The 17,954-nt window shown below is 46.2% G+C and overlaps 1 protein-coding gene across 1 annotated transcript in view; it reads left to right on the plus strand.

The window, feature by feature from the left end:
• Positions 1 to 383: 383 nt before the first annotated feature.
• The window catches only part of YBX3 (Y-box binding protein 3), a 28,824-nt gene continuing 11,253 nt past the window's right edge, over positions 384 to 17,954 (plus strand). The window contains exons 1-5 of the mRNA XM_014940186.1: positions 384 to 775; positions 4,650 to 4,713; positions 6,433 to 6,466; positions 13,552 to 13,641; positions 14,284 to 14,406. Of these exons, the coding sequence (XP_014795672.1) occupies positions 514 to 775; positions 4,650 to 4,713; positions 6,433 to 6,466; positions 13,552 to 13,641; positions 14,284 to 14,406 (573 nt within the window). The 5' untranslated portion in view covers positions 384 to 513. The remainder of the gene's footprint in view (positions 776 to 4,649; positions 4,714 to 6,432; positions 6,467 to 13,551; positions 13,642 to 14,283; positions 14,407 to 17,954) is intronic.

Here is a 17,954-nt window from a genome sequence, read left to right on the forward strand (position 1 = left end):
TCTATATCTATATATGTATATAACTATATAGATATCTATACACATAAACAGCCGTGCCCGCGCGCAGGGGTCCCCACGGACACGGATGCGCGTGCCCCTTCCCCCCCTCCCCGCTCCGCTCCACGCCGCGGCCGCGCGCACGCCCCACGCACGTACACACACACACACACACCCCGCACACACACGCGCGCCAGACCCACGTCTATACCCGCAGCGCCCCGCACGCGGCGTAAAACGGCCGGAGTTCCGCCCACCCACGCGTGTCAGCCTCCTTCCTTCGCAGGCCGGGCCCACGACGTGGGGGGGGGACCGCTCCCTCCCTCCCTCCCTCTACGCCGGCGCGGCCCCTTTAAATGCAAATGAGGCGGCGCGAGTTGCCGGCGCCGGCCCCCGCTGACTGTGTTAAAACTTCGGCGGGGCCATTTTGGGGGCAGTAAGACCCAGCGCGGGGCCCGAGGGACGCTCAGCGCCGCGCACCGACCGCCTCACCCTCCCGCCATCCATTCACCCACCATGAGCGAGGCGGCGGAGACCACCACCGCTGCCACGACGACCACCGCCACGATCACCACCACCACTACTACCACCGATGCCGGTGCCGCCGCCCCGGCTGCAACCCCCGCGCCGCCCCCGCCGGACGCCAAGCCCAAGAGCCCTGTCAGCGCTACCGCCGCCGCGCCGGGTGCGGCTGTTGCTGAGGCGGCCGCATCTACCGCCGCTTCTTCCTCCACTACCAGCGCAACCACCGCGCCTGAGACGGAGAAAAAAGTGTTGGGTGAGTGGACGGGCCCTGCTCGTAACTTCTCCGGGACCGGGCAGGGAATAGAGGAGTGAAGCGCAGCCATGTTGAGGGGGCTTCCCGGCACCTGCTGCCCTGAGGGGACATTCCCCCACACACACCTTAGAAAGGGGTTGCTGCTAAACCAGGTGGTGCCCCCTCTGTGGCCCTCAGGTGGTTTTGTTGGGTTTTTTTTTTTTGGGGGGGGTTTGGTTGTTGTGTTTGTTTTTTTTTTTCCCCCTCAGTTTGAGGAAGAGGAGGCTGAGACCTCCTCAACTCTCTACAGCTACTTGAAAGGACGCTGTAGGGAGGGTCGGTGGTGGTCTCGCAGGTAATTAGCCATAGGAGGAGAGGGAACGGCTCCAAGCTGTGACAGGATGGGTTTAGACTTGGACACTAGGGGGGAAAAAAAAAAAAACCAACCAAAATTCCTCACAGAAAGAGCCGTCAGACACTGGAATAGGCTGCCCAGGGAGGGAGGTGGTTGAGTCACCATCCCTGAATGTGTTTTAAGAGCCGTTTAGATGTGGTGTTGGGGGAGATGGTGTAGGGGAGAACTTTGTAGAGGAGGGTTGATGGTTGGGACTCTGTGATCCCAAGGGTCTTCTCCAACCTGAATGATTCTACGATTTAATATGCAAGTGAAATGCCAAGTTGCCCTCTCGGCGCTCAAGCCCGGCGCACAGCTAACGTTTCCTTGTTGTGCCTGAACAGGATCAACCTGTTGAAAAGGTGGAAACGGGGATCTGCTGTTTGTAACTGCCTAACTTTGAGAGGCTAGCCAGGCAGAGAAAGCTGAGGCTGAGGACTAGCATGGGGTCCTGAACTTCACAGAGGAAAGACAAGTATCCTCGTTCCCTCTTTGGAAGGGAAAGACTGAGGTTGTACAGCAGCAAATAGAGGAGGATTTCTCTGGAGCTGAGTCAGGAAGGATTCTAGCAAATCCTTCTAGAAATTGGAGGTGCTGTTGGTGTGTTTTTCCTCTGTTCTGTTATCTGATTTGTCAGTTATCAGTCAAGGCACATCTGTATCTGTTGGCATGTCTGGTTGCTTCTTCCCTTAATGTGGCTTGTTTCATTCTTGGTAATGTTTTTATTTTGTTCACCTGTTGCTATTGCTTGGAGAGCAGGGCGAGAGGGGGGGGAAAGTGAAGGCACAAGTGCCTTTTCTGGTCTAGCAGGAAAAGGAGAACCATTGTGGTGATGGTTTTTCATACTGGCCTTATTGCTAGGCAAGCTTTTTAGCAGGAGTTGTAAGGAAAATGATCATTGATAATGCTAATGGAAAATAGACATACAATCAAGTCCACCTCAAATGTCCCCGTTAATGATCTTGTAATCATGTTCACTTAAGTTTTCTCTTACAAAGATCCCATTAGAAGCAAGGTCTGATGTTTGCCCAGGGCATCCAAATGTCTGACTTCTAGGAATAAGGATAACGGCTAATCAACTTTCTCTTCTCTCTTGGTCACAGGAAACTTTGGCTTTCCTTGTTAAAACTAATGAAGAGGCTATTTTGGCATGGGTGGGAGTGGCTGATGAGTGTTTCCTCTGACAGCATCACAGTACAGCATCTTGTAGAAATATGCAGGCTTTCACTTGCTAGTGGGATAGGTGTCATCACACCAGCTCTCTTCTCTGACTTGTCAGTAAAACTGGTTATGGCTTACTCTGGGCTTGTCTTCCTCCTTGCCTCATCTCCCTGCTGTGACAGCTCAGGCTCTGCAATGGTTGCACCATGGCCACGTGGATGTTCAGTGTCGTGCTATTGTGTCTGATGGTCTTTTCCCCCACTGTCGTGCTGAGGGGAGACTGTAAGACTAATGTGGGTAGGGAGTGGTATTTCCCCTTATGCTGTTTTAGGGAATATATTGGAGACTCACCCCTGGTCTCTGGCAGCTTGTGCAAAAGGAGCAATGCTGCTCTGAAGCTGTGTGTGTGGACTTGCGTTTATCAGCAGCCAGTTGACCATGTAGAGTGACTTTTTTGACAACCTCTCCTTCCACCAGCTTTCTGACTCCTCTGAGGGTTTTCCTCAGGCTTCCTAGGTTTCTCACTCTCTCCCTGATCTGACTGAAGTAGCCCAACAGATTCAATAGCTATTTTGTGGGGGAGGGAAGGGACAATGGTGGAAGAGTCAGTGGTATTAGCCTTGTTTCTTAAAGCAGGCTAAAAATCTGTGTGTGCCATTGGCACCTGATTCTGTGCTTCCCCCTTTCCCTCTGCTTCATCCCTGGTTGACTTCTGTCTTAATGAGTGAGATCTTGTATGTAGCCAGTGCCTTTAGGTACAGACACCCCTTCCACAGTGACATACCCATGAAACTAAACTGAAAAACACAACTATAAGTGTTGCTGCTGAGGATTGTTATTGCTAGTGAATCAGTGCTAAGCAGTGGGAACTTAGGGTCTTTATGTCTGTAACCAAGAAGTCTTGGGTATGGATGCTGTACTAGGTGGAGCCCTTTCCTCTAAGAACTGGCTTAGTCTTAACATGGCTTTGCTTCTTCTAAATATGAACTTTTTTTTTTGCTAAAAAAATATATTAAAGACCAAAACTTTCACTTCTACAGGTGCAATGAGAAATGCCCTCTTATTACTTTCAGTATCAACAACAGTACTGCAATGGGTTGCTATCAGTGAACATTCCTACTTTAGCTGTCTATTTGGGGAGGAGGAGGTTACTCTTTTTGTCTGTCTAAGGGATATATAAGAATGGCAAGACGGTGTGAGACCAAAGGTCTGTCTAGCTCTGTCATCTAGTGGATGTTTAGGGAAGAATACAGGTGTAGAGCAGATGAAGGTAATGATTTGCAGTGTGTTCTGCCTCTAGCAGACTGGCTTGGACTTCTGAACAGGAGATTCTCTCTAGGCTATTTTCCTTTTAATTGCTTCTTGGTTTCCTCCCACCCCCTAAACATATGTAAGGTTTTTAACTAGCAGTCATCTGTAGGTGACTAGACCCTTTCAAACAAGTACTATGTAAATTGCTTAGATAGTTGTGATCATAATATGTTCTAAGTAACATGTACTAAAATCTAGAGCCCCAAATTCTCTCTTTTCTGTAGGTTTAAAAAGCACAAGCTTGTGGCCTCCACCCAGTTGCTGAGAGGGAAGGAGAGGTTGAGCTACCTCCATTGCCGTTGAGTTCCTCCCACACGTATATGTTGGAGGAACAGGTTTTGCCAGATCCTATAAGACGCTGCATTATGGCTTCTAAATAAGATGCTGTTGAGTCGGGAGCTTGTCTTCCTTTGGAACATACAGTTACAGTTGGTAACTGGTAAATTGGATATCTAGAAGTAGGAATATATAAAAAAAAAAAACCAAACAAAATGCACACACAAAAAAAAACAGCTTCTGGGGTCTTGTTTGGTTAGAGTGGTGTTGACAATGCAAGGAAGAGCTTGTCCAAAATACGGGTGTGCTGTCTTTCCACTTGAGAGTTGCTGTGGTTTATGTTATTGCTTCTTTGGCCAGTTCTCCTTTCCAAGGAAGAAAGGAAGGGTAACTCTGAGAGGACTTTCAAACAGCTTTCTTCAGCTATGTTTCACGTCTAGCTTCTAAGCTAAAGAGAACAGATGAATGGCAGTGGGATTTGCAGCTTCACTGCCCGTTTCTGGGTTGAATAAAAAAGGGACATGCGGCCAATTCTGAAAATAGAGCTGGACTTCATTCTAGATGCTGGGTGGTAAACTGCTGGGTGAAGAACAGCAGGTGAAAGCACTGCTTACTGCTCCTGTGTTTGTATAAACTGAAGTGGAATGTGAAGGTACCCTTCGAGTGTTAAGGGAGCAGAATAGATTTGGTTGTGACTTCATGTGCAGGTATGAAAATACTTTTGTAACATTCTCTTTAACTTCCTCTTTTCAGCCACCAAAGTTGTTGGCACAGTCAAGTGGTTCAATGTCAGAAATGGATATGGCTTTATCAACAGGTATGTTTAAATTATGATAGTTGTATTTACTGTACTAAGACTCATAGTACAGATAATGTCATGCGTTAGTAATTGCAGCAGAGGCCCAGGGACCTGATTACAAGTTCATGCAGTTGATGGCCAGAATTGGCTGGGTGTTCAACAAATGTGGATATAGTCTCAAGGGACTCTACCCTCCCTTACACACAACCTTCAATGGAGGGTGCATGGGGAGAAAAAAGAAAGGTTCAGACTTATCATGGATTTCTTACTTGTTTCTCACATTTATTGATACTACACCTTTAATGAGCTGTATGTTCTTTTGTGACATCCTGGCTTTTTCTTTTTTTTAAACTTTAAGTGCAAGTAAGCTTGGAGGATGAGGGGAAGTACTTCTGGATAAAAATTCAAGTATTAACTGATGCCTAAATGGACATTGAGATTCTCTGACATTATCTAACTGAAGATATCCAGGCCTGGGTTCATAGAAGTTCTGTCTTTGTATCTCTTTCTTCTCCTCTGAATGTGAACAAACTTCTGAATGGTATAAATAATCCAAATATCTGTAAGTGATCACGCTTCACCCCTAGGTGCAAAAGACCTGCACTTGGCAGTTACTGGAGGAAACTGGCTTTTAAGGCTGGAATATCTGTGAGGTTGAGGGGCTTAAATGTCTTGTGTACATTATGAAAAACAAAGCTCCTGCATGGTGAATGCTTGTCTTGCAAAAGACATACCTGGCAAGTTATTGTGTCCTGCAAGTCTGTGTAATCCAAGTTACACAGCAGGTGGATTTGGATGAGTTGGACACTGTAGAAAAGGGGTAGAAGAGCCCTGTTTCATGGATCGGAAGGCAGTCCTCTACAGTACTGATGCCAGTCTCTGGAGGCTACTATCCAGTGTTAACATAAGCTTAGAAGAAAAGCTTGAATTATCAGGTACTCTTAAAGGCTTTCAGAGCAGTTGATGTGAGAGCCTGCCACTGGATATGGTGTAACAACTTGTCAGTTTTCTTCCTAAACTGACGTCTACTGTTACTTCAGTCCAGTGCAACAAGTTTTTGGATTATACATTATCTTCATAAACTCTTTGACCCACCTGTTCCTTGTGTAGAGAAGGAATTGAGTGAACAGACGGCAGGGCCTAGGCATTTTCTTTTGTAGGGGAACACAGAATCAAGGTCTCAGACCTGTCTTTGTGTTTTTGCATGCGGAAGCCTGAACTGGCTGGCCTAATCTCAGACAACCTCATGTTCATGTCACCCTCTAATGGACTCTAACACCTCTTGTGCATGGTTGCTTTGAGTTTCACTGAAAGGAGAGCTCTGTCAACAGCTGTGGCCAGTCCTGTTGATAGTCTTGCTTGACCTCTGGGATAACAGCTCAGGTTGCAGCCCCTGTGGAAGTTTTTTTTGGGAGGGTAGACTAGTGAAAGGCAAGAGGTGTAGTCATTAATTCTGCTCTGTATCAAAACAAAATATTGAACCTTTGCCAGCAGATTAGGGAGAACCTCCCCGCCTGTCCCCTCACACTTCTGAAGGGTGGGGAGTCCTTTCTGCTGTCAAGCTTATGACCCTGAAAATTCAGAGCAGGGTCTTGGTAGCATAGACTTAGACAGAATGTAAGGAATCCAGGGGATGTACTACAGGCTGGGGGGAGGAGGGCTTCACTTGTGAAGTCAGGGATTTCTATTTAAATCCCTTAGTCTAAACTCTTATGACTTCTCACTTTCTTTTCACAGAAATGATACCAAAGAAGATGTGTTTGTTCATCAGGTAAGACAGCAATGATTGTACTTGGAGATGTGTACTACGATAGGTTTCTAATGCAACTTCTGAAACAGCCACCCAACCTTGTCCTGGCTTCTTAGAACATTTACCACAAATACATTGACTGGACATACACATTACAATCTTCAGGGAGTAGCATTAGGGTGTGTTTTCCTTCTCTGTGAAGTTATAACTGAAGAAGTAGGTATTATAACTATTTATGCTTTCTGTTGTCTGCTCTGATTTGAACACTAAGGGGTTTTGGGGGTGTCTTTGGTGTGGTTTTGTTTCGTTGTCCCTTCCCTGAGAGGATGACTCTTGTTCTGTAAATACCTTGCTACTTGTCTGTCCTTCCCCCCCCCTATTTCCTTGTGCTCCTCGTGTCTTCTGTTTCTTCCTATGCTTTTTGTTTGCTGGTCTCTTCTGTCTGCCCTCCCTGGTATTGGAGAGAAAGTGATCTAGTCTGGCTCTTGACCAGCCTGGGTTGCCATCAGCTGTTGCTGCGGGAGGCAGCTGCTCTTAGGAAAAAGAGGGGGAAGGCTGTGTGCCAAGTGTGCCCAAGCAGGCAGAGATTGCCCAGCAGCTTTTTATTGACGGTTTCCTTGAACCGCCGGTGGGCTGTTCTAAGTTTATACTGGGACTCTTAAGTCACAGCCAACTAATGGGAAGACAGAGGATGCTGTCTTCGTGCTGATATAAACTGATTACTTGGCTCAGGTCTGGTTTTGCATTATCTGAGACTTTGACAGAAAAGGGAATATTGTCCCTGGAGCCTCTCCCATATGAAATGTCTGCTGGCCCATGTGATTCTTAAATGTGTGAGCTTTCTCTGTGGTATAAATGGCAGTATTTCCATCAAGTATTACCAGGATCCTTGCCCTCAGACGTGGTCACAGAGGATGAGGATATGTGCTTATGTAGCTGTGCTAAACATGCTGATCAACATTGAGAGTTAGATTAGTTTTTGTGGCTTGGTGACTAAATAGCCTGTGCTAACAGTTTCTCGGGGTCAAGGGGTGTAGACTGGTTAGCCCTAAAATGGGTGAAGCTGGGACAGAGTAAGTCCAGTGCCCGTAAGGAGGGAAGATGTCAGGAAGCTTGTCAGTACACATTCCCAGTTCAGTTAGTGGTCTGGGAGCAAGTGCTCTTAATGCATGTACCAGTTTCTAATGGTCACCCTCCTTCTGTAATGACCATGACTTGTGTGCATGCTGATACAGATCCTGCATCTGCAGCCTCATGGGAGCTCCAGGGGAGCTTCCAGAGGAAGGTGGGAAGAGTTCCAGTAGCAGAAACACATTCTGGATAGGCGGCACTGCAAAACTACCTTGAAGGCAAGTGAGGTCTCCCTTAGACCTGTGAGAAGATAGCCTGGAAAATGTTTGTTGTGCTGATAACAGAGATAACATGGATCAGTTATTATTCTGCTTGGGAAGGCTGCCTGTAGAGACACAGACAGTGAAAGCCAACAGCAAGCTAGTATTATCTGTATTGTTTTGTCTCTTTCACCTGTGGAGATTATTCACCTAAATGTAAACTGGTGTGGGGTGTGTGTATGTGTGGAACTTTTTTTTCCTCATCTCCTCTGGCTGAAATCCTGTCGCGGTGAGGACTGGGCAAAACTGGTGTGACGTTTCAGAGAGAGCACATGGTGAGTGGTGAGTCCCCCAGGGGTCAATACTTGGACCCGTGCTGTTTAATATATTCATCAGTGACCTGGATGAGGGGACAGTGTATCCTCAGCAAGTTTGCTAATGATACCAAACTGGGAGGGGTGGCTGACACCCCAGAGGGCCGTGCTGCCATCCAGCGAGACTTGGACAGGCTGGAGGGCTGGGCAAGGAAGAACCTCATGAGGTTCAACAGGGAAAAGTGTAGGGTCCTGCACCTGGGGAAGAAAAATGTCAGGTACCAGTACAGGTTAGGGGTGGACCTGCTAGAGGCAACTACTGAAGAGAAAGATCTAGGGGTCCTGGTGGACAGTAAAATGACAATGAGTAAACAGTGTGCTCTTGCGGCCAGGAAGGCCAATGGTATCTTGGGTTGCATAGGGAAGAGTGTAGCCAGCAGGTCAAGGGAAGTCATTCTCCCCCTCTACTCTGCACTGGTGAGGCCACAACTGGAGTACTGCGTCCAGTTCTGGGCTCCCCAGTTCAAGAGAGACAGGGAACTACTGGAGAGAGTCCAGCGTAGGGCAACAAAGATGATGGAGGGGTTGGAGCATCTCCCTTATGAGGAGAGACTGAGAGAGCACCTGGGGAAGAAAAATGTCAGGTACCAGTACAGGTTAGGGGTGGACCTGCTAGAGGCAACTACTGAAGAGAAAGATCTAGGGGTCCTGGTGGACAGTAAAATGGCAATGAGTAAACAGTGTGCTCTTGCGGCCAGGAAGGCCAATGGTATCTTGGGTTGTATAGGGAAGAGTGTAGCCAGCAGGTCAAGGGAAGTCATTCTCCCCCTCTACTCTGCACTGGTGAGGCCACAACTGGAGTACTGCGTCCAGTTCTGGGCTCCCCAGTTCAAGAGAGACAGGGAACTACTGGAGAGAGTCCAGCGTAGGGCAACAAAGATGATGGAGGGGTTGGAGCATCTCCCTTATGAGGAGAGACAGAGAGCTGGGACTCTTTAGTCTGGAGAAGAGAAGGCTGAGGGGAGACCTTATCAACGCCTACAAGTATCTCAAGGGAGGGTTGAAGGAGGAGGGAGCCAGACTCTTTTCAGTGGTTCCCACTGAGAGGACGAGGGGCAACGGGCACAAGTTGGAACACAAGAGGTTCCACTCAAATATGAGGAGAAACTTCTTCACAGTGAGGGTGGCAGAGCCCTGGAACAGGCTGCCCAGGGAGGGTGTGGAGTCCCCTTCCTTGGAGATTTTCAAGACCCGCCTGGATGCTCCTGAGTGACATGCTCTGACAAGCTCTAGGCAATCCTGCTTCAGCAGGGGGGTTGGACTAGATGATCTCTATGGTCCCTTCCAACTCTAAAAAAATTCAGTGAAATTCAGTGCAGGGTTGCATCTGATCAACCCTGTTGGTGGGCTGTGCGTCCAGAGTAGATCTAGCTTCCAGCTCTGGCCTGGGTTGGCTGTAATTGGGTGTTCCCTCAGCTCTTCCATCTCCAGCCATTCCTCTGCAGGAACGTCCTCCCTAGCAGAGCCTGGGGCTTTCTGTCCGGAGCTCCTGCCCGGAGCGCTTGGCTCGGCAGGGCCAGCGGATGGACGGGGCCCGCCCAGCGAGGGAGACAAATCCATGGCGTAAGCAAACATCCTGCTGCAAGCTCCCTCTCCGGGGTTCCTGCCCGGTTCTGCCCCTCCTCCCCCTGCCTGTCCCGGGAGGGGCTGGATTACATGCCTAATCCCTTCAGAATAAGGCTGACCTAGTTGAATAGATACAGCCTCCTCCCCAGCACGCATCCGCAGTGGGGAGGGAACAGGCCGATCTCATGATTGGAATGGGGGGTTAACGCTCGGTGTCTGGCTATTGGATGCTATTTATAAACCTAGTACAGATTAAAATGCTTTTCTCTTTAGGGCATGCATGGCTTGCTTTGAATTAACCCTTTTTCTCGTGGGGGGGACCCAAGCAGCGTTTTGGGGAAGGGCAGTGCTTCACCTGCTTTGTCTTCCTCACATCCATCCTTGGTCGGATGGTTCGTGCAAGGTGCTATTGATGTCCTTTAACGTTATCTAGGGCACTGTGTCAGTTAGAGGTGGTGCAAGCAACGGGGATCCATCTGCCTTGGGGGGTGGATGGAGTGTGTCTTGGGGCAGGGGGGAAGGAGGATCTTGCAATTCAAGACCATTAAAAGTGTCAGTAGCCAGGGAAGTCCCAATTTAATTAGGTGTAGTTTAAATGGACAAGCAGTGAGGAAGAGTTAAGCTCTTCTGCTGCACAGGTCTGTTGTCTTCTTCACTGGGTTGTATTCATTGGGCACAGCCTCATTTACGTGCAGCAGTAAGTGGCGTAACAAATCTTGGCTGTTGCTGTGACAGTGCTGGATGGGCACATGATGTGGTGATATCATGAGGATATGGAAAGAACTCTTCCAAACAAAATACCAGACTGGCTCTGAAGATTCTTAAAGCTGTCTGTTCATTAGCGTCCCCTTGGGAAAGGAAAGGCTCTGTCTTAATTGTTGAGTGCTGTCTGTGTTAACACAAAATGTCTGTCTTTTGAATCAAAGCAGCTGAATCCTGAAGGATGTTGGTGAACAGTAACAGGGAGAACAGTGCTTTCTCCCCTCTGGATATACAGAGTAAAAGTATTTTCATCAAACTTAGAGTTTAGGCTTGTTAGAGGCTTATTTCAGCAATGTTTACCTGCAGCTGAAGTAGTAAGTAGTAAAGTAGTCTAGTTTCTGCTCTGAATTCTAGGACTTACTCAAAATTGTTCCTGGTTGTCTTTATGAAACAAACTCCAGCCTCCTGTGTGTGGTAGCCACTTTCTCCTATTGGCACGTTATTCAACTGCAACTCTGAATCTTGAAGTTTCTATTCCTGAAGCTGGAACAGAACATGTGGAATCCTGTTGAATTTATCTTCTATTACCCTTATTAGAGGATGTTTGAGGAGTTTGATTAATTGTAAGTACACCCTCTGCTGAAAAGAGATCTGGTAGTTCTTTCTTCCTCTGCATTTACGAGGAAGGAGTTTGAAATGCAGCTTGTTGACATCTCTGTCATATGCACAGCACAAGTCTTATGACTTTGAGTCGGTTGTCTCAGTACAAGGGGTGGTGAAGGAATTAAGCCCTTAATCTGCAGGGAAGATAATGATTTTAGTGCTGGTATTATAGCATTTGTGGAAATCTAGCACTTCCAGCTGATTTTAGAAATGGGGCAGTTCCACTAATAGGTCAGCAGAAAGCAAACAAAGCTGTCTCAGCTGATGGTGGGAGTCTCTGCTTTGTAAAGTAATTCCCCAAAGAATTCACTTGAGCAGCTCATTCCCTTCCTGTATCAAAAAAAAAAAAAAAAGCCCTGCTCTTGGGTTGTTTTTGTTTTGCTAGCAATAATATGTACACTCTTGCATTCTTCCTTAAGTTGTGCAGGGTACAGGGAAAGGTGTGGCTAGATATAGGGCTACAAGGACATGCTGGCTTGTTGCCTAAAACACGAAGGGGACTGTATTCAGTAACAATGAGAATACTTTTCCTAAACTGGTCAAGTTCAACTTCAAACTGATTAGAACTTTTTCTTCAGTGGGAAATATTTTTGGGCTATTGTTTGACTGAATGACTGCAGTTGCCACGCAGGGGCAACAACTCGACTGATCTTCATTCTGCTTGTTTCACTTGAACTGCAACAGATAGGAAAACTGTCTCTTCTGTTTCTGCCCTGCATCCCATCTATTAAGCCAGATTTGTGCCTCTATTCCTGTGCGTGCTTCTGTCTGCTGGATCTGCACCTGCCTCCTTCATGCTAGCAAAAGATGCCCCTATCAGAAAACTTGAGGTGGATTGGTCTTAATCTATGAGAACTTCAGTAAAAAGCTGGCCCCTAGATTGGCTTGTACAATGTGTATGTTTTGGTTGGTGCTATGTTTTTTGGGGTTTTTTTTATCTCCCCTGGCCTCTTCCAGTTTGTGAACACTTACCAGATGAACAGATAGGAGGCTTGTCTTGCTAACTGCCTTTTGTGGAATGCTAGAAATACTCCACAGAGTGAAAGGCATCTGTAGTTGACAGGCTGAAAAATGGTTTTAGGAGGTTGGAGGGTTCCTGTGAGTCTGAAGAGGTTTTCAACTGGTTTTGATCATATTGTTAACAGCATTTCAGGGTCTCAGTCCAGAAATGATGATGAAGCCTCAGATTGTCTATTCTGGTACTATTCCAGTGTTCCTTAGGGACTTATCTAATTTTTGGGGTCTCCATTACAGTGCTTAGGTAAAATGCTTTTTTTTAATGTAACACCAGAGTTCTAGTAATTCTTCTCGAGTTGCCATGACGCCTTATAGTTAATGCTATCTTCTACAAAATTGCTCCTGGTCTTAACTTCTCTGTAGATGGTCTACAGGTCTTCTAATGACTGTGAAGGAGCAGGTCACGGTTGCTGCCAGAGCTGCTTTTGTATGGCTTGCAGGAAATCAAACACTTGGTGTGAACTCGGCTCATACAGAAATATGTAATGGTCTGGATATTCACAGAATCACAATCACAGAATCTTCTAGGTTGGAAGGGACCTTAAAGATCATCTTGTCCAACCGTCAACCTAATTTTGACAAAAATAAATACCCACACAACAAACAAAGAGCATCACCATCACTAAACCATATCTCCCAGCACTACATCAACCCGTCTTTTGAACACCTCCAGGGATGGTGCCTCAACCACCTCCCTGGGCAGCCCATTCCAATGGCTGAGAACCCTTTCAGTGAAAAAATTTTTCCTAATATCCAGCCTGAACCTACCCTGGCGCAACTTGAGGCCATTTCCTCTTGTCCTGTCGCCTGTGACTTGAGAGAAGAGACCGACCCCCACCTCTCTACACCCTCCTTTCAGGGAGTTGTAGAGAGCAATAAGGTCTCCCCTCAGCCTCCTCTTCTCCAGCTGAACAGCCCCAGCTCCCTCAGCCTCTCCTCATAAGACTTGTGCTCCAGACCCCTCACCATCTTTGTCGCCCTTCTCTGGACCCGCTCCAGCACCTCAATATCTTTTTTATGGTAGGGAGCCCAAAACTGGACACAGTACTCAAGGTGAGGCCTCACCAGTGCCCAGTACAGGGGGACAATCACCTCTCGGGCCCTACTCGCCACATCCTGACACAGGCCAGGATGCTGGTGGCCTTCTTGGCCACTTGGGCACACTGCTGGCTCATGTTCATTCAGTAGGCTTGACAGAGGGGATTCCTGGAGCAACACCTGATTTGTAAACTCATGAGTATTGAGAAAGGAGTAAACCCTGACTGAGTACTGGAGAGCCTGTGAAATGAGACATCTACGTATTTGAAGTATCTTGGTGTGGTGACTGATCTGACATGTAGAGTTGGGATTGTAGCAGAACAATGTCCTTCTCTCATATATGGGCCTATGAGTGTGTATGAAAATGAGTAAGATTAAACTAACATATTTTCCTGTATCTTTTTTTTCTTTAAAGACGGCAATAAAGAAAAACAACCCGCGGAAATACCTGCGCAGTGTTGGTGATGGAGAGACTGTAGAATTTGATGTGGTCGAGGGAGAGAAGGTGAGAGATGATGGGGATTTAGGGGGGTGGTCCAGCAGAGCTATCATCACTCCAGTGGGGAGCAGCTAATGTGTTAATCCCTGTGGTGGGTGGCATTCATACAGCTTTTCTGTGGAAGATCTGATTTTAAAGGCTTCACTAAAAAATGTTTCTAGGTATGTATCATAACTCTAATTACATCCTATTGCTTCTAGAACTTTTAATTATTACTTGATAGAGCGTTTGAAGCTTGCATTCTTCCCAATAAACATTAACTGATGCATATATTGCCCTGAAGAGTTTGTCTTGGGAGTCTGGTAGCTTAATGACTGTAAGAACCTTCAGGTTCTTTGCACTTCTACTTTTTCAAAGGCTTTTTGAGTTTTCTAAGCTTTTTTGATTTTGGGGTGGTTTTTTGTCTTTAATCAGTTACTTCTTCCTATTTCCTCTGAACTCTGGCTGCCTGATAGGTTCTTAACTCATGATCATAACTCTTGTAATACAGGGTTGGGAACAGCAGACCTGCTTTTGTGTTACTTTGGAGGAAGGAATCTCTGTAGCTTGGAACTGATGCAAACAAGCCTCTTTCCTGTTGTGTTTTCTCCCTGTACCTGGTTGGTTTTCTCTTGTATCACCCTGGCTTACCTTCCTTTGGCCTTTTAGGGTGCGGAAGCAGCTAATGTCACTGGTCCAGATGGAGTCCCTGTAGAAGGCAGCCGTTATGCTGCAGACCGGCGCCGCTATCGACGTGGCTATTATGGCCGACGCCGTGGACCTCCTCGAAGTGTAAGTTGGATTTCTCTGCTGGTAATCCAATGTCCTCGGCATCCTTATGAGCCTCTCATGAGAGGGAACTACGGATTCAGCACTGGCATATAGTTAAGCATTGACAGTTTAGTAAGTTTTGAGTGTTCTTCAGTAATATTCTGGCTTCCTCCAGCACATCATTGATGTGGCTACTGATATTTTTCCTATTATTTGGTGTCCTGTAGGCCCCTCCTTGGCATGTCTTTCTAGAACTGTGTTAAAAGCATCTCTTTGGGTGTTAAGGTGTCTGTCTGTTTGAAGAGTAAACCCAAAGGAGTGAGACACCTGATGCCTCAGTGATTCACCATGCTCTTTACCTGAGGCAAGGGGAAGTATTTATATTACCCTAAGTAGCGTAACCATAATTTGGAAGGGTCACTTGGAAAACCAGATCTGTTTAGAAGTTCATTACTTTTGCATGGCATGGTAGTAGTGTGACCAACTAATTGAAAGCTCCATCTATCATCTCTTCATAGACCTCTGCCTACAGCAGCGCAGATAAAAGATAATACATTTTTTCTTTAAACTAGTTATGCACAACCCTTCATAACATCTGATCGCCTTCCGAAGCAACTCCCTGCAAGTTTTTGCAGAGGGAGAAGTAGATATGAGGTCAATGACTGTAGTTCTAGCAATTACTACTCCTATCCACATTGTGCTTGTACTGAATCGGTGCCTGGAACAATCCAACCAACTGGAATGTACTCCAGGCTTGATTATATTTTCTTTCATAGTTCAGTCTGTGATCTTCACTTGCAGGAATGTATGAATGATATGAGAGGGCTGGTGGAAGTCTCTACCCAAACAGCATAACGCTCTTCTCACTCTACAGAGTCCTGACACAGGCCAGGATGCTGGTGGCCTTCTTGGCCACTTGGGCACACTGCTGGCTCATGTTCATTCAGTAGGCTTGACAGAGGGGATTCCTGGAGCAACACCTGATTTGTAAACTCATGAGTATTGAGAAAGGAGTAAACCCTGACTGAGTACTGGAGAGCCTGTGAAATGAGACATCTACGTATTTGAAGTATCTTGGTGTGGTGACTGATCTGACATGTAGAGTTGGGGTTGTAGCAGAACACTGTCCTTCCCTCATCTACGGGGCTATGAGTGTGTATGAAAATGAGTAAGATTAAACTAACATATTTTCCTGTATCTTTTTTTTCTTTAAAGACGGCAATAAAGAAAAACAACCCGCGGAAATACCTGCGCAGTGTTGGTGATGGAGAGACTGTAGAATTTGATGTGGTCGAGGGAGAGAAGGTGAGAGATGATGGGGATTTAGGGGGGTGGTCCAGCAGAGCTATCATCACTCCAGTGGGGAGCAGCTAATGTGTTAATCCCTGTGGTGGGTGGCATTCATACAGCTTTTCTGTGGAAGATCTGATTTTAAAGGCTTCACTAAAAAATGTTTCTAGGTATGTATCATAACTCTAATTACATCCTATTGCTTCTAGAACTTTTAATTATTACTTGATAGAGCGTTTGAAGCTTGCATTCTTCCCAATAAACATTAACTGATGCATATATTGCCCTGAAGAGTTTGTCTTGGGAGTCTGGTAGCTTAATGACTGTAAGAACCTTCAGGTTCTTTGCACTTCTACTTTTTCAAAGGCTTTTTGAGTTTTCTAAGCTTTTTTGATTTTGGGGTGGTTTTTTGTCTTTAATCAGTTACTTCTTCCTATTTCCTCTGAACTCTGGCTGCCTGATAGGTTCTTAACTCATGATCATAACTCTTGTAATACAGGGTTGGGAACAGCAGACCTGCTTTTGTGTTACTTTGGAGGAAGGAATCTCTGTAGCTTGGAACTGATGCAAACAAGCCTCTTTCCTGTTGTGTTTTCTCCCTGTACCTGGTTGGTTTTCTCTTGTATCACCCTGGCTTACCTTCCTTTGGCCTTTTAGGGTGCGGAAGCAGCTAATGTCACTGGTCCAGATGGAGTCCCTGTAGAAGGCAGCCGCTACGCTGCAGACCGGCGCCGCTATCGACGTGGCTATTATGGCCGACGCCGTGGACCTCCTCGAAGTGTAAGTTGGATTTCTCTGCTGGTAATCCAATGTCCTTGGCATCCTTATGATCCTCTCATGAGAGGGAACTACAGGTTCAGCGCTGGCATATAGTTAAGCATTGACAGTTTACTAAGTTTTGAGTGTTCTTCAGTAATATTCTGGCTTCCTCCAGCACATCATTGATGTTGCTACTGATATTTTTCTATTATTTGGTGTCCTGTAGGCCCCTCCTTGGCATGTCTTTCTAGAACTGTGTTAAAAGCATCTCTTTGGGTGTTAAGGTGTCTGTCTGTTTGAAGAGTAAACCCAAAGGAGACACCTGATGCCTCAGTGATTCACCATGCCCTTTACCTGAGGCAAGGGGAAGTATTTATATTACCCTAAGTAGCGTAACCATAATTTGGAAGGGTCACTTGGAAAACCAGATCTGTTTAGAAGTTCATTACTTTTGCATGGCATGGTAGTAGTGTGACCAACTAATTGAAAGCTCCATCTATCATCTCTTCATAGACCTCTGCCTACAGCAGCGCAGATAAAAGATAATACATTTTTTCTTTAAACTAGTTATGCACAACCCTTCATAACATCTGATCGCCTTCCGAAGCAACTCCCTGCAAGTTTTTGCAGAGGGAGAAGTAGATATGAGGTCAATGACTGTAGTTCTAGCAATTACTACTCCTATCCACATTGTGCTTGTACTGAATCGGTGCCTGGAACAATCCAACCAACTGGAATGTACTCCAGGCTTGATTATATTTTCTTTCATAGTTCAGTTTGTGATCTTCACTTGCAGGAATGTATGAATGATATGAGAGGGCTGGTGGAAGTCTCTACCCAAACAGCATAACGCTCTTCTCACTCTACAGAGTTGACAACAGCATGGGGGCAAACTGAGTGTTGTCAAAGCCTTCCTTAAAGCCTAGCTGTTTATACTAGCCTATCATGGGGGTCTTTAATTCCACTGGAGCCTCAAATACATGAAAGGTGTTCTTTCTGCATCCCTTTGAGACCGCTAGAAGTTGGTGCTGGTAACTGGTGAATACTTATGACTGAGTATGTCTTTGTTTTTGTGGCAATACAGTTTGTAGCTTCAGCTTCCACACCGAGTGGCAAAGAACTAGGATACTTGCTTTTGTTCCACTTTTTGATGGTTTTTAGTCTTATCTGTTAGCTCATTAACCAGCTACACTCCAGTATTGATTCTGTTTCCTTTTGCTCTCCCGAGATTAAAATCACCCTCAACTGTCTTTATTGGGAGTAAATGCTTTAGTTGGTGGTGTTAGTGTTACCTTGGAGCTGCTTGAGGTTTTTAATAAGCAGGCATATCAGGGCTTAGACAACCCAGTATATTGCTGGGAATGGAAAGCTGCTGTTCCTTTCTGCCTGAAGAGCCATAATGTGAGACCTATCTTGGACGTGGGGAACACTCAGTCTCAGGGTACTTATGCTGCAGCATGTTCTCTGGGATGTCTTGTGCAAATACTAAAACTCTGGTTTGCATGTGACACTATAGCACA

Source organism: Calidris pugnax, unplaced genomic scaffold (genome assembly GCF_001431845.1).
Source record: "Calidris pugnax isolate Ruff unplaced genomic scaffold, ASM143184v1 scaffold36, whole genome shotgun sequence".
NCBI classification, from domain to species: domain Eukaryota; kingdom Metazoa; phylum Chordata; class Aves; order Charadriiformes; family Scolopacidae; genus Calidris; species Calidris pugnax.